This window comes from Spermophilus citellus (genome assembly GCF_964194105.1).
Source record: "Spermophilus citellus genome assembly, chromosome: 13".
Lineage (NCBI taxonomy): Eukaryota > Metazoa > Chordata > Mammalia > Rodentia > Sciuridae > Spermophilus > Spermophilus citellus.
The window spans coordinates 14049488-14067732 of NC_138193.1; the positions used below are offsets into that span (position 1 = coordinate 14049488).

The following is an 18245-nucleotide window of genomic DNA, read 5'->3' on the forward strand; positions in this document are numbered from 1 at the left end:
CTGAAGGCTGGCAAGAGTCCAGACGTCCTTTTGAGTTCCTGACAGGGAGGCTAGACCTCAGGAAGCAGGACTCTGGGGGGCAGTGAGGAGTAGCCAGTCATGGACGGTGGGACAAATCACCCAGACAGGATGTAGGGACAGGCAGAGCTGTGGAGATAGGCAGGTCTGTGGGGACAGGTGCCAAACTCTAGGCTTACGATTGAAGAGCTCACTTATGAAATGAAATGGCATTTTTCAGCTTAAGGTCCGACAACTCCTGGTGTGCTGGACTTGGAGTGACTGCACCAAGGTTCTCAAAGTTCTCCCCATGGGAAGTGGATTCGCTAGAGCTGCTGGAGGGCACACAAGCCTGAGCCTGCTCTTCCATCTCAGCCTGCCTGCTCAGGGCCAGTGGCAGACCCTGTGGCCAGTGAAGGTCATGGGCGTTGGCTGAGTTCCTGATGTCGTCAGGAGCAGCCTGGAGCCCAGCACCTTACCACAGAACCAGCTGCCTTCTTACGGGACTAGGAAAAGGGAACCAATAAAGCGGTCAGACCACAGGCCCTCGTGGTTTCCGTGCCAGCTGGTGGTGGCAGCCGGCCCTCCCACCTCCCGCAGCATAGAGGGGTGGGAAAACTTGCCCCACAGGCTGGGTTGGAGCAGTGGCCCCTGTGGGGACCAGGCATTCTGGATGAAGCACACCAGTGGCACATGGCATCAGGACTCGACATCGTGCAGAGAAGTGGGTGAGATGGTCCTGCCCAGGCTCCACACCTCCTGGCCTGGCCCACTTTGAGGGCAGCACTAACTCAAGCCTGACCTGCCACCTTGGCTAGACACCTTGCAAAGCCACACTGAGGTGCTGGTGGTGGGTGCCCAGGCCAGCCAGGCATGGAATCCTGAGAGCATGATGACAGTCGTCCACAGAAGGGCTACACTCCAGACCTGTGACCTAAAATTCCCGCTCCCATTCCTGCTGCCCTCCCTCCTGCGCCTGCTCACCAGCACCTTGGGCAGCTGGAGTAGGCTGGTTGTGAGGTCTCTATTTAAGCCCAGGTGTGAGGTGCATTCACCTCTCATTCACGAGCATCTCAAACCCATCGCCCTTCTTTTTTTTTTTTTTTTTTTTTTTTAGTTATAGGTGGACACATACCTTTATTTTATTTTTATGTGGTGCTAAGGATCAAACCCAGTGCCCCAGGCATGCAAGGTGAGCACTCTACCACCAAGCCACAACCCCAGCTCCACCAAACCCATTTCCCTTCTATGTGCACACAAGCTCACAAGTTGCCTCAAAGTCCCGAAGTACATGCTGGTTTTAAAATTCCTAAAGGCTGAGCTACAAATATAAGCAATTAGTGACACTGGAGGCAATCAAAATGCTTAGGGGAAGCTCAGGTGTAGAGCTAAAGAAGACAAAGCCATTCACATTTTTACTGACTGGGTCCTTGTTTAGAAACCGCTGCTCCCAGTGACTCCTGTGTGCCAGTCCCTCTGAGAGACACGGGATGCAAAGGCAACTAGCACCTGATCCCCATCCCTGCCAGGGGTGGGCGGCAAAAGCCCTGTGCTGGGAGAAGGTACAGAGCCGAGGAAGGGCTGCCCAGTCTGTGGGAGCACAGACAGGGGAACAGGCCGCTGTGAGAACAGAGTGATAAACGGCACAGCGTGTCATTTCCTCTCATCCCTGAACACCCAGCCATTTGGCTTCGAGGTCACATTTGGCTGGAGGAGCTGGTGAGAGAGGGTGACTATGGTGGCTGGAGGATCCACGGTAGCAAGCCTGTGCGCCTGTCTTGGGGGCTGAAGACTTCTCACTTTCCCTTCTGAGGACAAGGCAGTGGCACGATCACACAGGTGTCATAGGAAGATCCTTCTGTGATCAGTGCTGAGAGTGACAGACTCAAAAGCCACAGTCACCAGCAGCCTGGAAGTGAGGACACAGCCCTGCCATGGTGGCAGCAGAGAGGCTGGAGAGATGGGTGGTAGAACTCCGGGACACAGGGGCTGAAGACGGAGTCAAAGGTGCACCCTAAGAAGACAGGACGCCGTGGGTGGAGATGAGTCTCAGAGTCCTCGGGAGTCCCCAACACAGTGTGCTTACTGCTGTCCATGCCAGTCCCGTCACAGACTCAGCCCAGATCCCTCTGGGTGGGTTTTGGCAAGCTGTCCCCATTGCCTTTCACTCAAGATCCCCAAAATGCCTCCCCCAGCTGCCTCTGGGTCCTGCACCAGCTGAGCTTCTGCAAAGATTCAAGGAACAAAGTTCCTGAGACCTAATTTCCTTTCCATATTAAATGCACATTTCTCTGCCTTCTGTCAGCTGTAATCGGTGGCTGAGGGCAGTCAGGTTCCATAACACCGTTTCTGCTGAATGCCAAGAGCATATTACTGAAACAAGATCTTTGTAGCTGACCAGAATCCAAATGCACTTTGGTGCCTGTAAAATCTATTTAAGGCCTCCTGATTTTCTTTCTTCTATTCCTCCACCAGAAGAGTGAAGGAGGAAATTTTAATAGGGAAGCTGCTAAAAAAGGGAGATGGTATCATACATTTATTTACATATCTGCTGTTGGAAATTATCTAGATCGCTTTCAGGAGTGCAGAGTTCAAACGCACACTAAATGACCAAAGAGAATGCAAGGCCCAACAGTCATCTTCTATTCCTGAAGGCTGAGTAATGAGAAGCAGGGTCTTCATTGGACATGAAAGGGGGAAAGGAGGAAAATTAGGAGGTAATATATTCAATTATAGCAGCCCTTTGCCAAGGCCATATTGATTTTGTGTCCTGACAATTGCAGTTAGTCTCGGTGGGGAAGCTCTTAGGAACCAGGTCAGACTCGGGGTGTGCAGGTTTCCACTGCTGGAACTCTTGTGGGGGACATAAGTGGTTACACCTCCCCTGGGGAAGCTCTCCGTCTTTAACAGTGCTGGGCCCAACCAGAGCTTGTGGGCAGTGTGGGTGCAGAGGAGGCTACAGAGACCCGACAGACCCCGTGCCTACTGCAGTACTGGCCTCTCCACCCAGTGCATTCTCTTTCCCTCTCTCTCCCTCTCTCTCTCTCTCTCCCCCCTTTCTTCCTCCCTCCATCCCTCCTTCTCTCCCTTCCTCCCTCTTCCTCCTCCTTCTCCCTTCCTCCCTCTCAGTCCAGTTTCTTTTTGGCTCCCACCCAGGGCCCTCACCTTGACTCTCGTGGAAGTTTCCTTCATGTGGTCATCATGGTGGTGACCGTCCTGCCCTGGTCAGAACATTCTTCACATCACAGCATGGTAAGGGTTTGCATGGGTGGACAGAGAGCACCAGAATCACACTGGGTAGGCTTCCTGGAGGAGGTGACATGTTTCCAAGCCCAAGGAGGTAGTTGGGTGGAGGCAGAGGGCATTCTGATGGAGATAAAGGCATGTTCAACTATCTGAAGCAAGAGAGGTGGCAGGTGTCCTGAATCGGGTGCACACCAGGATAGGGGGAGCGATGTGTGCACACAGGGTGTGTTTGGTACTGGGGCCTGAACCCAGGGGAACCCAAGCATTGAGCTACACCCCAGCCCATTTTTATTTTTTGTTTTGAGACAAGGTCTTGCTAAGTTGCCTGAGCTGGTGGCCTTAAACTTGTGGTCCTCTTGCCTCAGTCTCCTGAGTAGCTGGGATTACAGGCATGCCCCTCCACACTGGCAAGTGTGTCTTTGAGTGCACGTTTGCTGAGAACCTACCCTACATCAAGCCCTGTGAGCAAGAAGGTATCTCTGCTGCCGTGGCCTAGTGTGTCAGGTTGAGGAGAGACTAGTATGAACATCAGCACATGCTGTAGTGCCCTGGGAAGAGGGGGCCAGCGAGGTTTCCCAGGCAGGTCACACTCTGGACTTCCCTTCTGTCTATAGAACAGAGATCTGTGTCTGTTCTATAGACAGTTGCTGGATTTGCTGGATTCTTCTGGGGCCCTTCTGTGAAATCGGAAAGTCTTCCTTGCAGGTGACCAGCCCCTCAGGGCACATGCTTGCACGCAGGGTGTGCCCAGTATGGCCCAGGAGCCAGGTCCCTCCGCATGATCATGACGCTCAGACCTTTGGCACTGTGTTTCTCTAGGACAATATGTTTGGATCACTCCAGCCCCGCAGCTCAGGAGGCGCCTCCCCAGATGAGGGTTGTCCCACTTTTCTGCCCCGCAGAGCACTTGCACTTTCTGGGAATGGGGAGGCTGTGGTGCAGTGAGGCTGGGAACAGGAGGCTGTGGTGCAGTGAGGCTGGGAACAGGAGGCTGTGGTGCAGTGAGGCTGGTGCAGAGCTGACACAGGCCAGGGCTGGGCAGGGAGAGCATGGCACAGGGCAGAGCACACTGGGCTTAAACTCTGACCAGGCCCAGCATGTCCCCGGGCCTCAGAGACTGGTCAAGCACCGTCGTTGCCCCTCCCTCTAGCCACCAAAGCCTGTCTGGGGTATTTCTAGGTACTTCAGTGGTCATGTGTATAACATTAGAGGGGATTTATCAGAGTGGCTCAGTCTTCAAGGCCAGATCGTCCCACAATGCCCACCAGCGGGCTGGACAGCTGGGGAGGCCAGGAGCTGCCCAGTCTAAGAAGCTGGGAGCCTCATAACAAGAGGGACCGGGCATGCAGCCCCAGTCCAAGACTGAAGGCCCATCGAGAGGCTGAAGAATCTGGAATCTGATGTTGATGGGTGACGGCAGCAGCAAAAATTCATCTGCTCAAGAAGAGTGGATCTTGAGCATGCGCAAACACTTCCCCTTCTTCCAATTTTTGTTCCATCCAGGCCCTGCCTATTGGATGGTGCCATCCTCATTCAAAGCACATCTGCCTCTCTGTTCACTGGCCCACATGCCAATCATCTCTGGAAACGCCCTTACAGACACACCTAGGCGTCTCAATCCAGTCAAGTTGACAACCAGGTTTAATCCTAGCAGTCTGTCTGGGGTATTTGTAGGACACCTCCTTCTCCTTCCCATAGGAAACAAGCTAGAGTGCAGAGATGGGTGCCTTCTCCCGAGTCTTCTTTACTTCCTATGTGGCAGGATGTTGAGGAAGATTTTTTATCTGCTGTCTTGGAATTGCACTCTGATTCCAAGCTTAGGCAAAGGTACCAAGCACCCCACAGTCACAGTTCAGTGTCCAGGGAGTCACTGCCTGAGGCCCCAACGCTCTTGATGTCAGGAAGCTAATAGTTGAGGACCACCCTGCACCTGCCTGTCAGTAGAGCAAGAGGGCATCGGCTTTTGGAGAGGGGAGAGGTCAGGCACAGAAGCCACTGGCTGAGAAGGAGGCCTCCTCTTGCTACAGCTGAGCAGAGGAAACCAAGTTTAATTGGGGGGAGGGGAGACTAGAAGGAAAAAGGAGAAATAATTTGAGGTCAAAGATAAGAAAGCTGGCTGGGGATGTGGCTCAAGCGGTAGTGTGCTCGCCTGGCATGTGTGCAGCCCTGGGTTCGATCCTCAGCACCATATACAAAGATGTTGTGTCTGCCGAAAATTAAAAAATAAATATTTTAAAAAGATATGAAAGAAGAATAAAAAAGAAAACAGTTGAATTAACCCATGAAAAAGAAAGTAGAATATGGTGGTGTGTGGGGGGGTAAATACAGAAATTAAAATCCAAAAGGAGAGGAAAAACCCAATAAAAAGCAGATAAATAATACATAAAGGCAGAAAAACAGCAAAATTAAAAATGTAAGAAAAAATGTGGTTAAGTAAGCCCAGAAAAAAAAAAAAGACAGAAATAATGGCTCATTGAGGTGTAAGAGAAAGAAATATAGAATGAAAAAAAAGACAAAGATGCAGAAAGAAAAATACAAGAAGACAGAAGTATACACAAAGACCACACACTCACACACACACATACTCACACACTCTCACACACTCACACACTCACACACACACAAGGAAGACTGAAAGTCAAACAGGAGGATAGACAGGAAGGCGCCATGGGGCCAACAGGGGAGGAACAGTCCTTCCTACCTGGTGACCATCACATCTTCAAGGATGCTCCTGAGGCCAGCAAGGCCATAGGAGGGGGCTGCAGGGACTCTGGAGGGAGACTGCCAGTGTCATCACGGAGAGATGTGGGTCAGACCCAGAGAGACCCCCAGGGCCTTCCTTCCCAGGGCTGGTGGGAGGCGCAGAGGAACCCTAGGGGTGTGAGCAGGGCGCTGAGGCCAGCTGTCCACCGCTGCACCTACTACAGAAGAGAAGAACAGGGAGGTGAAGGAGAAAGACAAAGCCCCTGTGGCCTGGGGACATCTGGCTCGCCACACTTCCTGTTACTGTATGAGGTGGTGGTCAGGCAGCCGCTCCGGGGCTTCCTCTCCCCTGATGAGCAGGCTTACTGGTCCAGTCCATGGGCCACTGCGGACAGAGGCAGCTGTCCTGAGGGCAAAGAGCAGAAAGGGGGGTCACTGTTTGACCTGGTTTTACTTACCCATAAAAAAGTTTTGAAATCACTCAGAGGACTGCACCCGGTATTTGGTGGGCACCACATAAGACACACTGCACCTGCCATGTGCCATGGAGTCCGGTCTCCACACTGGGTGAGGCGCTTCTGTTCTCTGCATGAGTACCTTTGCTGGTCAAGACCGAATTCTTCTTTCCTTCTGATTCCACCTCTATCCACAGGGTAGAGGAGATTCAAGATCTAAGCTCAGTAGTTCAGGTGACACATAAATGGATTTGGGACTGGGTAGAAAGGGAGGAATTTTTTAAAGACTTCCAAAGACAATAGCCTAACTGGTCTAGAAGGTGGCAATACAGAGGGGTGACAACATTGAAAAGGCCGGATGCATTTGGCAGAAGATCTTGTGCTCAGGCTTTTACATGACCATCCTAAAAAAAAAAAAAAAAATGTCCAAGTGAGTCTCTCTGAAGCCCATGGAGGCGGTATTGGGCTAGAGGCCAGGCCGGGGTGAGGGGTGGGCTGGGATGCCTGTGGGAACACGTGGGAGGAGAAAAAAAAAAGAAAGAATCAATAGGAGTCAGCAAGTGAGATGGCAAGCAGGGTGCCAGGCCTCAGGGTGAACCTGGCTGGGGAGCAGGAGGGAATTGCCACCAGGGACTCTGAGCCCATCAGCGTGGCTGGCAAACATGACACAGAACACCAGGTCTGGGCGACTGCAGCTGCCGCTGTTGGGGAAGCCAGGGCACCTGTGCCCTCGCAGACTGAGGAGGGAAAGTGCAGGGTTGAGATGGCAGAAGGGGGCGCAGCTGCATCAAGAGAACTTGGCAAAGAGGACCCATGCGCCTGCTCACCCAAGCCGTAGTGGCCAGGCGCTGTGCTGGTGTTGCCCTCCTTCTGGGTCAGCACGGGACTGTGGTGCCCTTTTAATAGCAGAGGAAGGGAGTGTCCTGGCCGTGATGCTTAACTGCAGTGGCTTAAGACAAGGCAGAAGTGGGCAGCCCTGGGCCTGCAGCAGCTCTTCCTGTCCCTCCCCTCCGCCTCCATGGTGTGAGTTTAAATGATGTGTCCCCAAAATAAATGTTCAAGTCCTAACCCCCCAGGACCTGAGGATGTGAACTTAGTTGGAAAAAAAAAAAGGTGTGTGTGTGGGGGGAGTGGTCTTTGCAGATGTGATCAAGTTAAGATGAAGTCTTGCAGGGTGAGTCCTGCTCCAATATGCTGGTGTCTTCTTGAGAAGAGGAGAGCCAAGCAGACACGGGGAAGGAGGCCTTGGGACAAGGGAGGCAGAGACCAGGGTGTGCAGACACAATGGCAGAGCTTGCCGGCCACCGCCAGGAACCAGCGAGGCACCCAGGAGACTCTGACTCGCTGACCTAGGGCTTCTGGCCTCCAAAACGGTGAAAGAACCCACTTCTGTTGTTTCAGGCCAAGGTGATCAGGAGATGGAGGACAGGGACCCTAGGGAGCCAGTTCACCTCCTTGCATAGCCTTTGATTCTCACAGCACTGCATTCCAAGCAAGTACGAGGGGAAAGGACAGAGAAAAAGGATGTGCCAGTTGGCTCAGGTGGCCTCGTTTTATCAGTGGAACAATAGCTTTCACAGTTGCCTGCTCTCGGGGGCCACAGAGATGATAGTCCAACCCAGTGGCAGACAGGGAGGTGAGCGTGGTTTAGAAATTCGCTTCCACACACACACACACACACACTCATGATGTGTATGTATAGACAAAACACAGTATTTACATATCTTAAAATTTACCAATTTGAAGTGCACAATCAGTGAGTTTGGGTAAATGCATATGATTGCAGAACCCAACCCCAATGAAACGTGTCCATCTCTCCAAATTCCTTCCTGCTGCTCTAAGGTTAGTTCCTTCTCCAGACCTGAATCCTGAAAAGCACCGATGGCTCTTTGACTGTAGATTAGTCTTTGGGATAATTTGATGAAGATGGGATAATATAGCATGGAAGTCTCTTGCGTCTGGCCTCTGTCACTCAACAGAGGGCTTCTGAGGGTTCTTATGAGTTGTGGTCGTGTGTCAGTCATTTGTGCCTTTTTGTTGTGGACTAGTATTCCTTTGTGTGATTGAAAATAATGGGTTTGCTCACTAACCCATTGCTGGGTTGATTTCTGCTTTGGCTGGTATGAATAAAGCTTCTGTGAACATTTTCTCCTAAGTCTTTAAGTGGACATGATAAACAGCTTTATTATGTATCCTTTGGGATTCTCTACTTAGATGATCTTGTCTTTGTAAATACCTAGGAGAGGAGTGGCTGGGCTCTGTGGTAGGAACATGTTTACATTTAGACAGCTGGGCTTGGTGGCACTTATGTGTAATCCCAGGGGTTTGGGAGGCTGGGGCGGGAGGCTCCCAAGTTCAAATCCGGCCTCAGCAATTTAGCCAGCCCATAAGCAACTTAGCAAGACCCTGTCTCAAAATAAAAATTTAAAAAACAACAACCACACTGGGGATGTAGCTCAGAGGTTAAGCACCTTGGTACCAAGAAAATAAATAAATAAACTTAAATTTAAAAGAAGCTGCCAAGCTGTTTCCAGTGTGGCTGCAGCAGTTTGCATTTCCCCCAGTAATGATTTTTCTGGCCGTCTCACATCCTCGCCAATACTCCGTCTTGCCCAATCTTGCCGGTCTTACTCATTGTCGCCATCACAGTGGGTGTGAAGCGGTATCTCATTGTGGTCTCCATTTACATTTCTCAAATCCTTTTCATGTGTTTATTTTTCCATTTCATTTATCTTCCTTGGTGAAGTGTCTGCTCACATTTCTTGATCAATCGCTTAACTAGGATTTTGTTTTCTTAATATTGAGGTTTTGTGAATTGTGGATAGAAGACCTTCACTATATCTGTGATCTGCAGAGTTTCTCCTAATCCATTTCTTGCCTTTTCATTTTCCTTAATAGTGTATTTAAGGAGGAGATTTTTAATTTTGATAACATTTTAACTTTTTATGTCTCATCTCAAAATTTTGGCCTAACCCCAGGTCACTAAGATTTTCCCTGATGTTTTCTTCTAAAAGTTTTGTAGCTTTAGCTCTGACCTTCAGGTCTGTGATCCCTTTTGCATTCATTGTTGTATGTGGTATGAAGTGAGAGTTGAGGTTCATTTGGTTGCTTTTGCATGTGGCTTATCAGCTGATCAGTGCCATTTGTTGAAAAGGCTATTTCCCCCATCAATTATCTTGGTACTTTGTAGAAAAATCAGTTGACCTCATATATGTGCCTCTGTTTCTGGACTCTTGACTTTGTTCTGCTCACCTATATTTCTATCCTTATCTAATACTATACTTTTATGTTTACTGTAGCTCTATAAAAGTATTGAAATCAGGAAATGGGAATCCTCCAATTTTTTAAAAAAATTTTATTAGTTCCTTTTATAGGTGATAGTCGAATGTATTTTGTCATATCATACATACATGGAATATACACAATGAGGAGTTACACTGGTTGTGTATTCCTCTATGAGCATAGCAAAGTTATGTCCAATTCATTCTACTATCCTTTCAATTCCCTTCCTTCCTCTCCCTCTGTCCAATCTAATGAACCTCCACTCCATCCCCCACCCCTATTTCTTCCTCTTGAGGGTTACTATCTGCATATCAGAGAGAACATTTGGCCTTTGGTTTTTTGGGGATTGACTTATTTCACTTAGCATTTTACTTAGTCACCAGTTCCATCCATTTACTGGCAAATGCCTAATTTCATTCTTCTTTATGGCCGAGCAATATTCCATTGTGTGTAAGTACCACAATTTTTTTATCCATTTATCTGTTTGAAGGGCACCTTGGTTGGTTCCATAGCTTAACTATTATGAATTGAGCTAATATAAACATTGAAGTGGCTGTGTCACTGTAGTATGCTGATTTTAAGTCCTTTGGGTATATAGCGAGGAGTAGGATAACTGGGTCAAATGGTGGTTCCATTCTGAGTTTTCTGAGGAATCTCCATACTGCTTTCCAGAGTGGTTGCACTAATTTGCAGTCTCACTAGCAATGTATGAGTGTACCTTTCCCCCTACATCTTTGCCAACATTTATTGTTGCTCGTATTCTTGATAATTGCCATTCTGAATGGAGTGAGATAAAAAATCTCAGTATAGTTTTAATTTGTATTTCTCTAATTCTAGTGATGTTGAACATTTTTCCATGTATTTGTTCATCGATCATATTTCTTCTTCTGTGAAGTGTCTTTTCAGTTCCTTTGCCCATTTATTAATTGGGTTAGTTGGTTTTTTAGTGTTAAGTTTTTTGAGTTCTTTATATATCCTGGAGACTAATGCTCTATTTGAGGTACAGATGCCAAGGGTTTTCTCCCATCCTGTTGTCTCTCCCTTCACATTCTTGATTGTTCTCTTTGCTGTGAAGAGACTTTTTGGTTTGATACCATTCCATTTATTGATCATAGATTTTGCTTCTCACACTTTAGGCATCTTGTTGAGGAATTTGGTTCCTAAGTGAACATGTTGGAGATTTGGAACTACTTTTTGTTTCAGTAGGCACAGGGTCTCTGGTCCAATGCCTAGTCCTTCAACCACTTTGAGTTAAGTTTTGTGCAGGGTGGGAGATAGGGGTCTAATTTCATTTTGCTACCTATGGATTTCCAGTTTTCTCAGCATCATTTGTTGAAGAGGCTATCTTTTCTTTCTCCAATATATTAATGGCACCTTTATCTAATATGAGATAACTCTATTCATGAGGGTTTGTCTCTGTGTCTTCTATTCTCTATCATTGGTCTTCATGTCTTTTTTAGTTCCAATACCATGCTGTTTTTGTTACTATAGCTCTGTAGTGTAATTTAAAGTCTGGTATTGTGATGCCTCCTACTTCACACTTCTTGCTAGGGATTGCTTTGACTATTCTGGGCTTCTTATTTTTCTAAATGAATTTAATAAATACTTTTTCTATTTCTATGAAGAACATCATTGGAATTTTAATAGGAATTGCATTAAATCTGTGTAGCACTTTTGGTAGTATGACCATTTTGACAATATTAATTCTGCCTATCCTAGAACATGGGAGAATTTTCCATCTTCTAAGGTCTTCTTTCTTTCAATTTCTTTCTTTAGTGTTCTGTAGTTTTCATTGTAGAGGTCTTTCACCTTTTTTGTTAGATCTATTTCCAAATATTTTATTTTCTTTGAGGCTACTGTGAGTGGGATAGTTTTCCTAATTTCTCTTACAGTTGATTCATCACTGATGTATAGGAACATGATTGATTTATGGGTTTTAATTTTATATCCTGCTACTTTAATGGATTTATTAATGAATTCTAGAATTTTTCTGGTAGAGGTTTTTTTTTGGGGGGGGGGGGCGTCTTCTAAATATAGAATCACGTCATCCACAAATAGGGATAGTTTGAGTTCTTCTTTTCCTAGTCTTATCCCTTTAATTTCTTTCATTTGTCTAATTGCTCTGGCTAGAATTTCAAGGACTATGTCAAATAGAAGTGGTAAAAGAGGGCATCCTTGTCTTGTTCCAGTGTTTTAGAGGAAATGCTTTCAATTTTTCTCCATTTAGAATGATGTTGGCCTTGGGTTTAGCATATACAGGTTTTGCAATGTTGAGGTATGTTCCTAGTGTCCCTAGTTTTTGTGGTGCTTTGAACATGAATGGATGTTGTGTTTTGTCAAATGCTTTTTTTCTGCATCTTTGAGATAATCATAGTATTCTTGTCTTTAAGTCTATTCATGTGAGGAATTACATTTGTTGATTTCCATATGTTGAACCAACCTTTTATCCTTGGGGTGAACTCCAGTTGATCATGGGGCACTATCTTTTTAATGTTTTTGTATGCGATTTTCCAGTATTTTTTGTTTTAAGAATTTTTGCATCTGTGTTCATGAGGGATGTTGGTCTAAAGTTTTCTTTCCTTGATGTGTCTTTAGTTTGGTTTTGATATCAGGATGATATGAGCTTCATGAATAGTTTGGAGGGGTTCCCTCCTTTTCTATTTCATGGGATAATTTGAGGAGGATTGATTAGTTCTTCTTTGAAGTTCTGGTAGAACTTGGCTGACAATCAGTCTGGTCCTGGATTTTCTTTGTTGGTAGGTTTTTGATGGTGTCTCAAATTTCTTTATTTGAAGTTAATCTGTTTAAATCGTGTATATATTCCTGATTCAATTTGGATAGATCATATGTCTCTAGAAATTTGTCGATGTCTTCAAGATTTTCTATCTTATTGGAGTATAAATATTCAAAATAGTTTATGATTATCTTCTGTATTTCAGTAGTGTCCATTGGGATATTTTCTTTTTCGTTGCAAATTTTAGTAGTTTGAGTTTACTCTTTGTTAGCTTGCTAAGGGTTTATCAAGTGTTATTTATTTTTTCAACTTTTTGCTTTGTTGATTTTTTGGATTGTTTGTTTTAATTTTATTGATTTCAGCTCTGATTTTAATTATTTCTTGTCTTCTGCTGCTTTTGATATTGATTTGTTCTTCTTTTTCTAGGGCTTTGAGATGTAATGTTACGTTATTTAGTTGTTGACTTTCTCCTCTCTCAAGAAATGAGACCAATGCAATGAATTATCCTCTTAGTACTGCCTTCATAATGTCCCAGAGATTTTGATGTGTTGTATTGTTATTCTAGTTTACTTCTAAGCAAGTTTTTTTAAAAAAAAGTTCATACCTGATTTCTTCTGCTATCCATTGGCTATTCAATGGCATATTATTTAGTCTCCAGGTATAGAGTAGCTTCTATTTTTTATTTTATCATTTATTTCTCATTTTTTCCATTATGATATGATAGAATGCAAGGTATTATCTCTGTGTTTTTGTATTTGCTAAGAGTTGCTTTGTGGCCTGAGATATGGTCTATTTTAGAGAAGAATCTGTGTGCTGCTGAGAAGAAAGTGTATTCAGTCATTGATGCATCGATGAAATATTCCACATATGTCTGTTAAGTCTGAATTATAAATTATATTTTTTAGTTCTATAGCTTCTTTGTTTTTGTTTGGAGAATCTATCCAGTTGTGAGAGTGGAGTGTTAAAGTCACCCAGTATTATTATGTTGTGGTTTATTTGATTCTTAAAATTGAGAGGGTTTGGTTGATATATGTAAATACTCCATTGTTTGGGGCATAAATATTTACAATTGTTATGTCTTGTTGATGTATAATTCCCTTAAGCAGTATTAAATGTCCTTCTTTGTCCCTTCTGATTAACTTTGTCTTTATGTCCACTTTATCTAATATGAGGATAGAAACTGCTGCCTCCAATTTTTTTCCACAAAATTATTTTGACTATTCTACATGTCTATACAGTTTCTATACAAATTTCTACATAATTTTAAAATCAGCTTACAATTGGCTTTTTTCCTACAAAAAAAAATCCACTAGGATTTTGAATAGCATTTGCATTGAATCAATATTGTGATTAAAATGAAAAGATGTGACCTGTAGCAATATCATGTTTTCTAATCTATGAAAACAGAATCTCTTTTTAAATTTCCCTCCACAATAGTTTTCAGTTCTCAGGTATAGATTTTACACATATTTTAAAAAATACATTCCTAAATATTTTCATACTATTGTAACAGCATTTTTATTTTATGTTTTTTCCAATTGTTCACTGCTGAAATATAAACATGCAATTGATTTTTTAATGTCCATCTTACACCTTGTGACTTTATTTAATTTACTTAGTGCTAATAGCTTTCTTATACATTCCTTGGGATTTTCTAAACAATTGTGTATCTTTGAATGAAGATATTTTAATTTATTTTCTTATCTTATTACTTTGGCTAGCACCATGTTGAGAAAAGTGGTAATGATGGACATCCCCGCACTCAGTGGACTTCATCCTATTATTTCCTATCAACAAATTATATTTCAAGGTGAAGAAGCTTCTCTGTCAGTGGCTTTTTTGGTATTTGTCCTAGTAAATCTGCCTTTCTGCCAATGTGCTCTAAGACCCCATTGTCTTCCTTTCCTTAAGGGAAAGCACTTAGCCTTTTACAATTGAGTATTATGTTGACTATGGGTTCTTTGTTTTTGTAGATCCTCTATGGGGAAGTAATTTTAACTGGCTATATTGCTGCCCAAATCTGTATGAGGTTTTTATAGAAAAGGAGGGAATGGATATGAGCATCTACCACACAAAAGATGTTTCTTTATATGTCAGCAATATGTCTCAGCTGTGTGTTGACTTATTGGGAAATAAGCATATCTTTTCATTAGACACTTTAAGGGTGGGCTGTTGTTCACATTAATTATTAAAGGCATATCATTACTTATTAATGGTACTGTGTGTGATAATGTGTCTTTGCAAACAATGTATTTGGGAGGGGCAGATTTTGCAGGGAACTACCTATCCTCAGTTCCACTGGGAAGCTGGGTGGCCTGTGGTTAGGAACATGGGCTAGGAATACTGGGAGCCAAGACACAGCTCAGCTCTGCAACCTTGTACAAAATTATTCAACCTTCTCTGCCAGTTTTCTACCTGCAAAATGAAGATATCAATAAAACCCACCACCAGGGGTTCTGAAGACTAAATGAACAGATGCAATTAATGCTTAAAACAGTTGCCAGTTGCCTGCTGCATTTAAATGAGGAGAGTTTGCATACACCTAATTTGCACCCACGTTTTTGGTAGCAGGCTCACTGCCTGAAGTAAAGAGCAACTATATCACTTTAAAAGTCCTCTCTCCTGAAAACTTACCTCAAGCTTTTTAAGGTGGTACACTTGATTTCTATTGTTTCAAGACATTGTTTGCACAATTAGCACATTTTAAAATCTTGTGCATTGCATAGGAAATTAAAGGGTTATAGTTATAGGCAGTAACACACTTGAGGTGAACATGGTCACTTTGCTTGGAGGTTGAGCCAGAGTATACTTTCTGATCTGTTCACTTTCACCTCTTGACAGTGGGCTGGAGTGAAGCCCCATGTGGCTCCTGGATCAGCCCACCTGAGTGTGTGTGGACAACTATGAAGTCCCACTTGGCTTCATCTTATTATTTCCTGCCAACAAATTATATTTCAAGGGGACAGAAGCTTTTCTGTCTGTTGCTTTGCTGTGTGTCTGGCCATGCAAAGCTGCCTTTCTGTCAACATGCTGCAAGACCTAGGTGTGCCCCTACCTGCCCAGGGTGAGTTTGTAGGTAAGTAGGGGGCTACTTGCCAATAGGAATGAGGATGTACTGAGCCTGCCCCAGCATCAGTACCAGAATGATGACATATGAGAAAAGTTCTTGAACTTCTTCCACGCCTTTCAGGATCTTTCTCTTACCTTGACCTTGCCTTTGCCTTTTCCTGGGGACATTTTGAAGCCATGCCAGCAGATATGCAAAGAGCCCTCTATGAGGTTTTACCATCTGAAATCTCTTGTCCAGCCAGCTGTCTGTCCTGGTTTTCTCTTGATCAGGGCAGTGAAACACTTATTCCATACATTGTGTTGTTATTATTATCAGGAAATGCCTTTGATGTATACCATCTACAGTGTTTTATTCATCTTCTCTGACTCCCCTGCAATGGAGGGGGTGGTTGGTATCTGTGAATAGAGCCTATTGGACAAGTTCCTGGTGTTCTTCTTTATGGCATGATGGGTAGTTTCAGCATCTCCTAGAACTTCTGGGAATGGTTGGCTGGTTCTTGCGCTTCCACCTGCAGGCTGCTCCCTGAGAGTCAACTGTCTCTGCCACAACTTTTCAGCTGTATTTGTGACACCAATGCAGAGATGCATTGATCCAGAGTGAGGAGACACTGTCCTCTCCCTTAAGTGTCATGAGACGCCCAGTTAGGTGTGGACAAAGCCGTCTTCTCCAAGCCGTGCGCGCCGCCCTGGGTGATCGTGCTAAATTATACATGGGCAGTGACTTTCGGCAGTGCTCTTTTTCCACTGGGACACAAAACCTTCTGTTGTAAGAAGCGTTTCCCCCAGCAAGACCTCCAGGCCCCGGAGAAACTGCAGAGTTACGGGAAAGCAGAGTGCTTTCCACCCGAGAGAGCTCCTGGGAGCGTGAGTTAAAACAAATGGGAAGTAGGTAGATCAGGTCGAACTTTCTATTTGAATGTCATTTCCTTGAGCAGCAAAAAGATTGCTACAAGTTTAAGTATCAAGCCATTAGGTTTTCGAAACAAAGAAAGGCAAGACGGAACAAAGAAAAGTCAGAAGTGCCAAATTTAACTCTTTTCTCTGCTCAGATAAGAATCTGCCCTTTGCTTCGCTGAAATGACTCCAGTTCTCGGCTTCCTGATGCAGCATCTTTCTCTTGCTTGTGTATTTTCTTCGTTCTTATTTTATTCCAGCCATGTTTTCTCACTTCCCTTCAAATGAAAAATGAAAAGAAAAAAGGTGCCCTTCATTGAGGAGTTTGAAAGACCACCTAATGCAGTGAAGATCCCCCAAAGTGACTCGTTGATTGAAACAGTGTCACAACATACTGTGCATTCCGCTTCCATGCTTATGCCAGTTCTCCACACATGTCAGATGTGGACACTACCAAAGAGCAATGCTTGGGACGTCACAGGAATTCAGGAGGTGATCTGAAATCAAATGGAAGCCCCTGATTACAATGGGAGGAAGGAAGGCAGGGAGGGATGAGAGAAGGTGGACTGGTCACGTTGAGGATTAGATTTAAGTAGTCAGTTCTAATCTTTAGAATTCTTCAGGTGTGAGTGCCCCTATTAAACAGTCCACTGTATCTGTGCATTTACCTTCTCCTTCAAGTTTCTCCAATGTCTCTTACTGCTCAAGAATTGGCCGTGGCTACCTCCATATTTGACATGTGAGGAATTACCATAAACACGGACCTGGATTCACCATACATCCTTGATGACATTCACCCACCTAATGAGCCCCTTTCTGATCATGGAGGCCGGCCCACCAGAGACCTTGCCCATTCTTATTGTTATATTAAAAATTGGATGTTTACCATCTGTCTTGTTCCAAAGTTTATTTCTCTCAGAATGTCATCAGTGGCTGTTTTTCTTCTGTCAATGTACCAGGTGGTGACCAAGAAAGAGGACTTCTTCCATGCCTGGAACTCGTGCCTGCACCACATCACTCTCCTGTCCCTGGCACATACTCACAGAGGTCAGTTGGGATGAATGTTCATTCCTGGGCAGCTCAGGGCTCTGCAGTTCATCTGGGAATGTGGCTTTCCAGAGAAAAGACAGTCCTCACGCCAGTCTGAGCCTCACGTTGGACTTGGGGCCCTTAAAGACCAAGAATCGTGAAGCTCATGGTAAATCAGATCCCAGCCCTGTGGGAACACTGACTAGATGACATCCACAAACCCATCCCTAAACACATCTGGAGCCCGGTGATGGCAGATGGCACCAGACAGCAGCCAGTTGGCAAAACGCCAGCTCCCCAGAAATGACCTTTGCCCCACAATGACTGTCATTCCTAAATAAACAAATGGGAGGGTGCACACCAGACAAAGCAAGAGTGTTTTAATAGGGCTACTGCCTCAGAATGAGAAGCACAGGACTAACTTTTCAACCTCGTCCTCTAGGTCACAAGAAACAGGGTCAGCTTTTTAAGTCAGGGATTCTCAACTAGGGGCATTTTACCCCCAAGGGGGCATTTGGCAAGGCTGAGAGATGTTTTGGGTTGTCTCAGGGTGGGTAGCGTTATGGGCAGATAGTGGGTGGAAGCCTATCCTACAGGACGCAGGCAAGACCCCACAGCAAAGACTCTTCCAACCTAATACATCCGTCACTCTGAGATTGAGAAATTGGGATCTTCATTTTGGCCTACAAAGACCAAATTAACAAAATACAATGAAACATTAACAATGAGTAAGATCCATGGCTTGGAGGGTCAGTGAAATTCTTGTTTAATCTCAAGAGTCATTTGTTTCACTCGGCATCAGGAACTGGAGACATGGGGAATTATTAAAAGAGAAA

The 18245-nt window shown here is 44.8% G+C and overlaps 1 protein-coding gene across 2 annotated transcripts in view; it reads left to right on the forward strand.

Moving 5' to 3' along the window:
• The window catches only part of ACOXL (acyl-CoA oxidase like), a gene marked incomplete at its 5' end in the record, with an annotated part of 295548 nt that overhangs the window by 219740 nt on the left and 57563 nt on the right, over positions 1 to 18245 (forward strand). For both annotated transcript variants that reach the window (XM_081265193.1, XM_081265194.1), the window contains one exon: positions 17340 to 17427. In XM_081265193.1, the coding sequence (XP_081121319.1) occupies positions 17340 to 17427 (88 nt within the window). The remainder of the gene's footprint in view (positions 1 to 17339; positions 17428 to 18245) is intronic.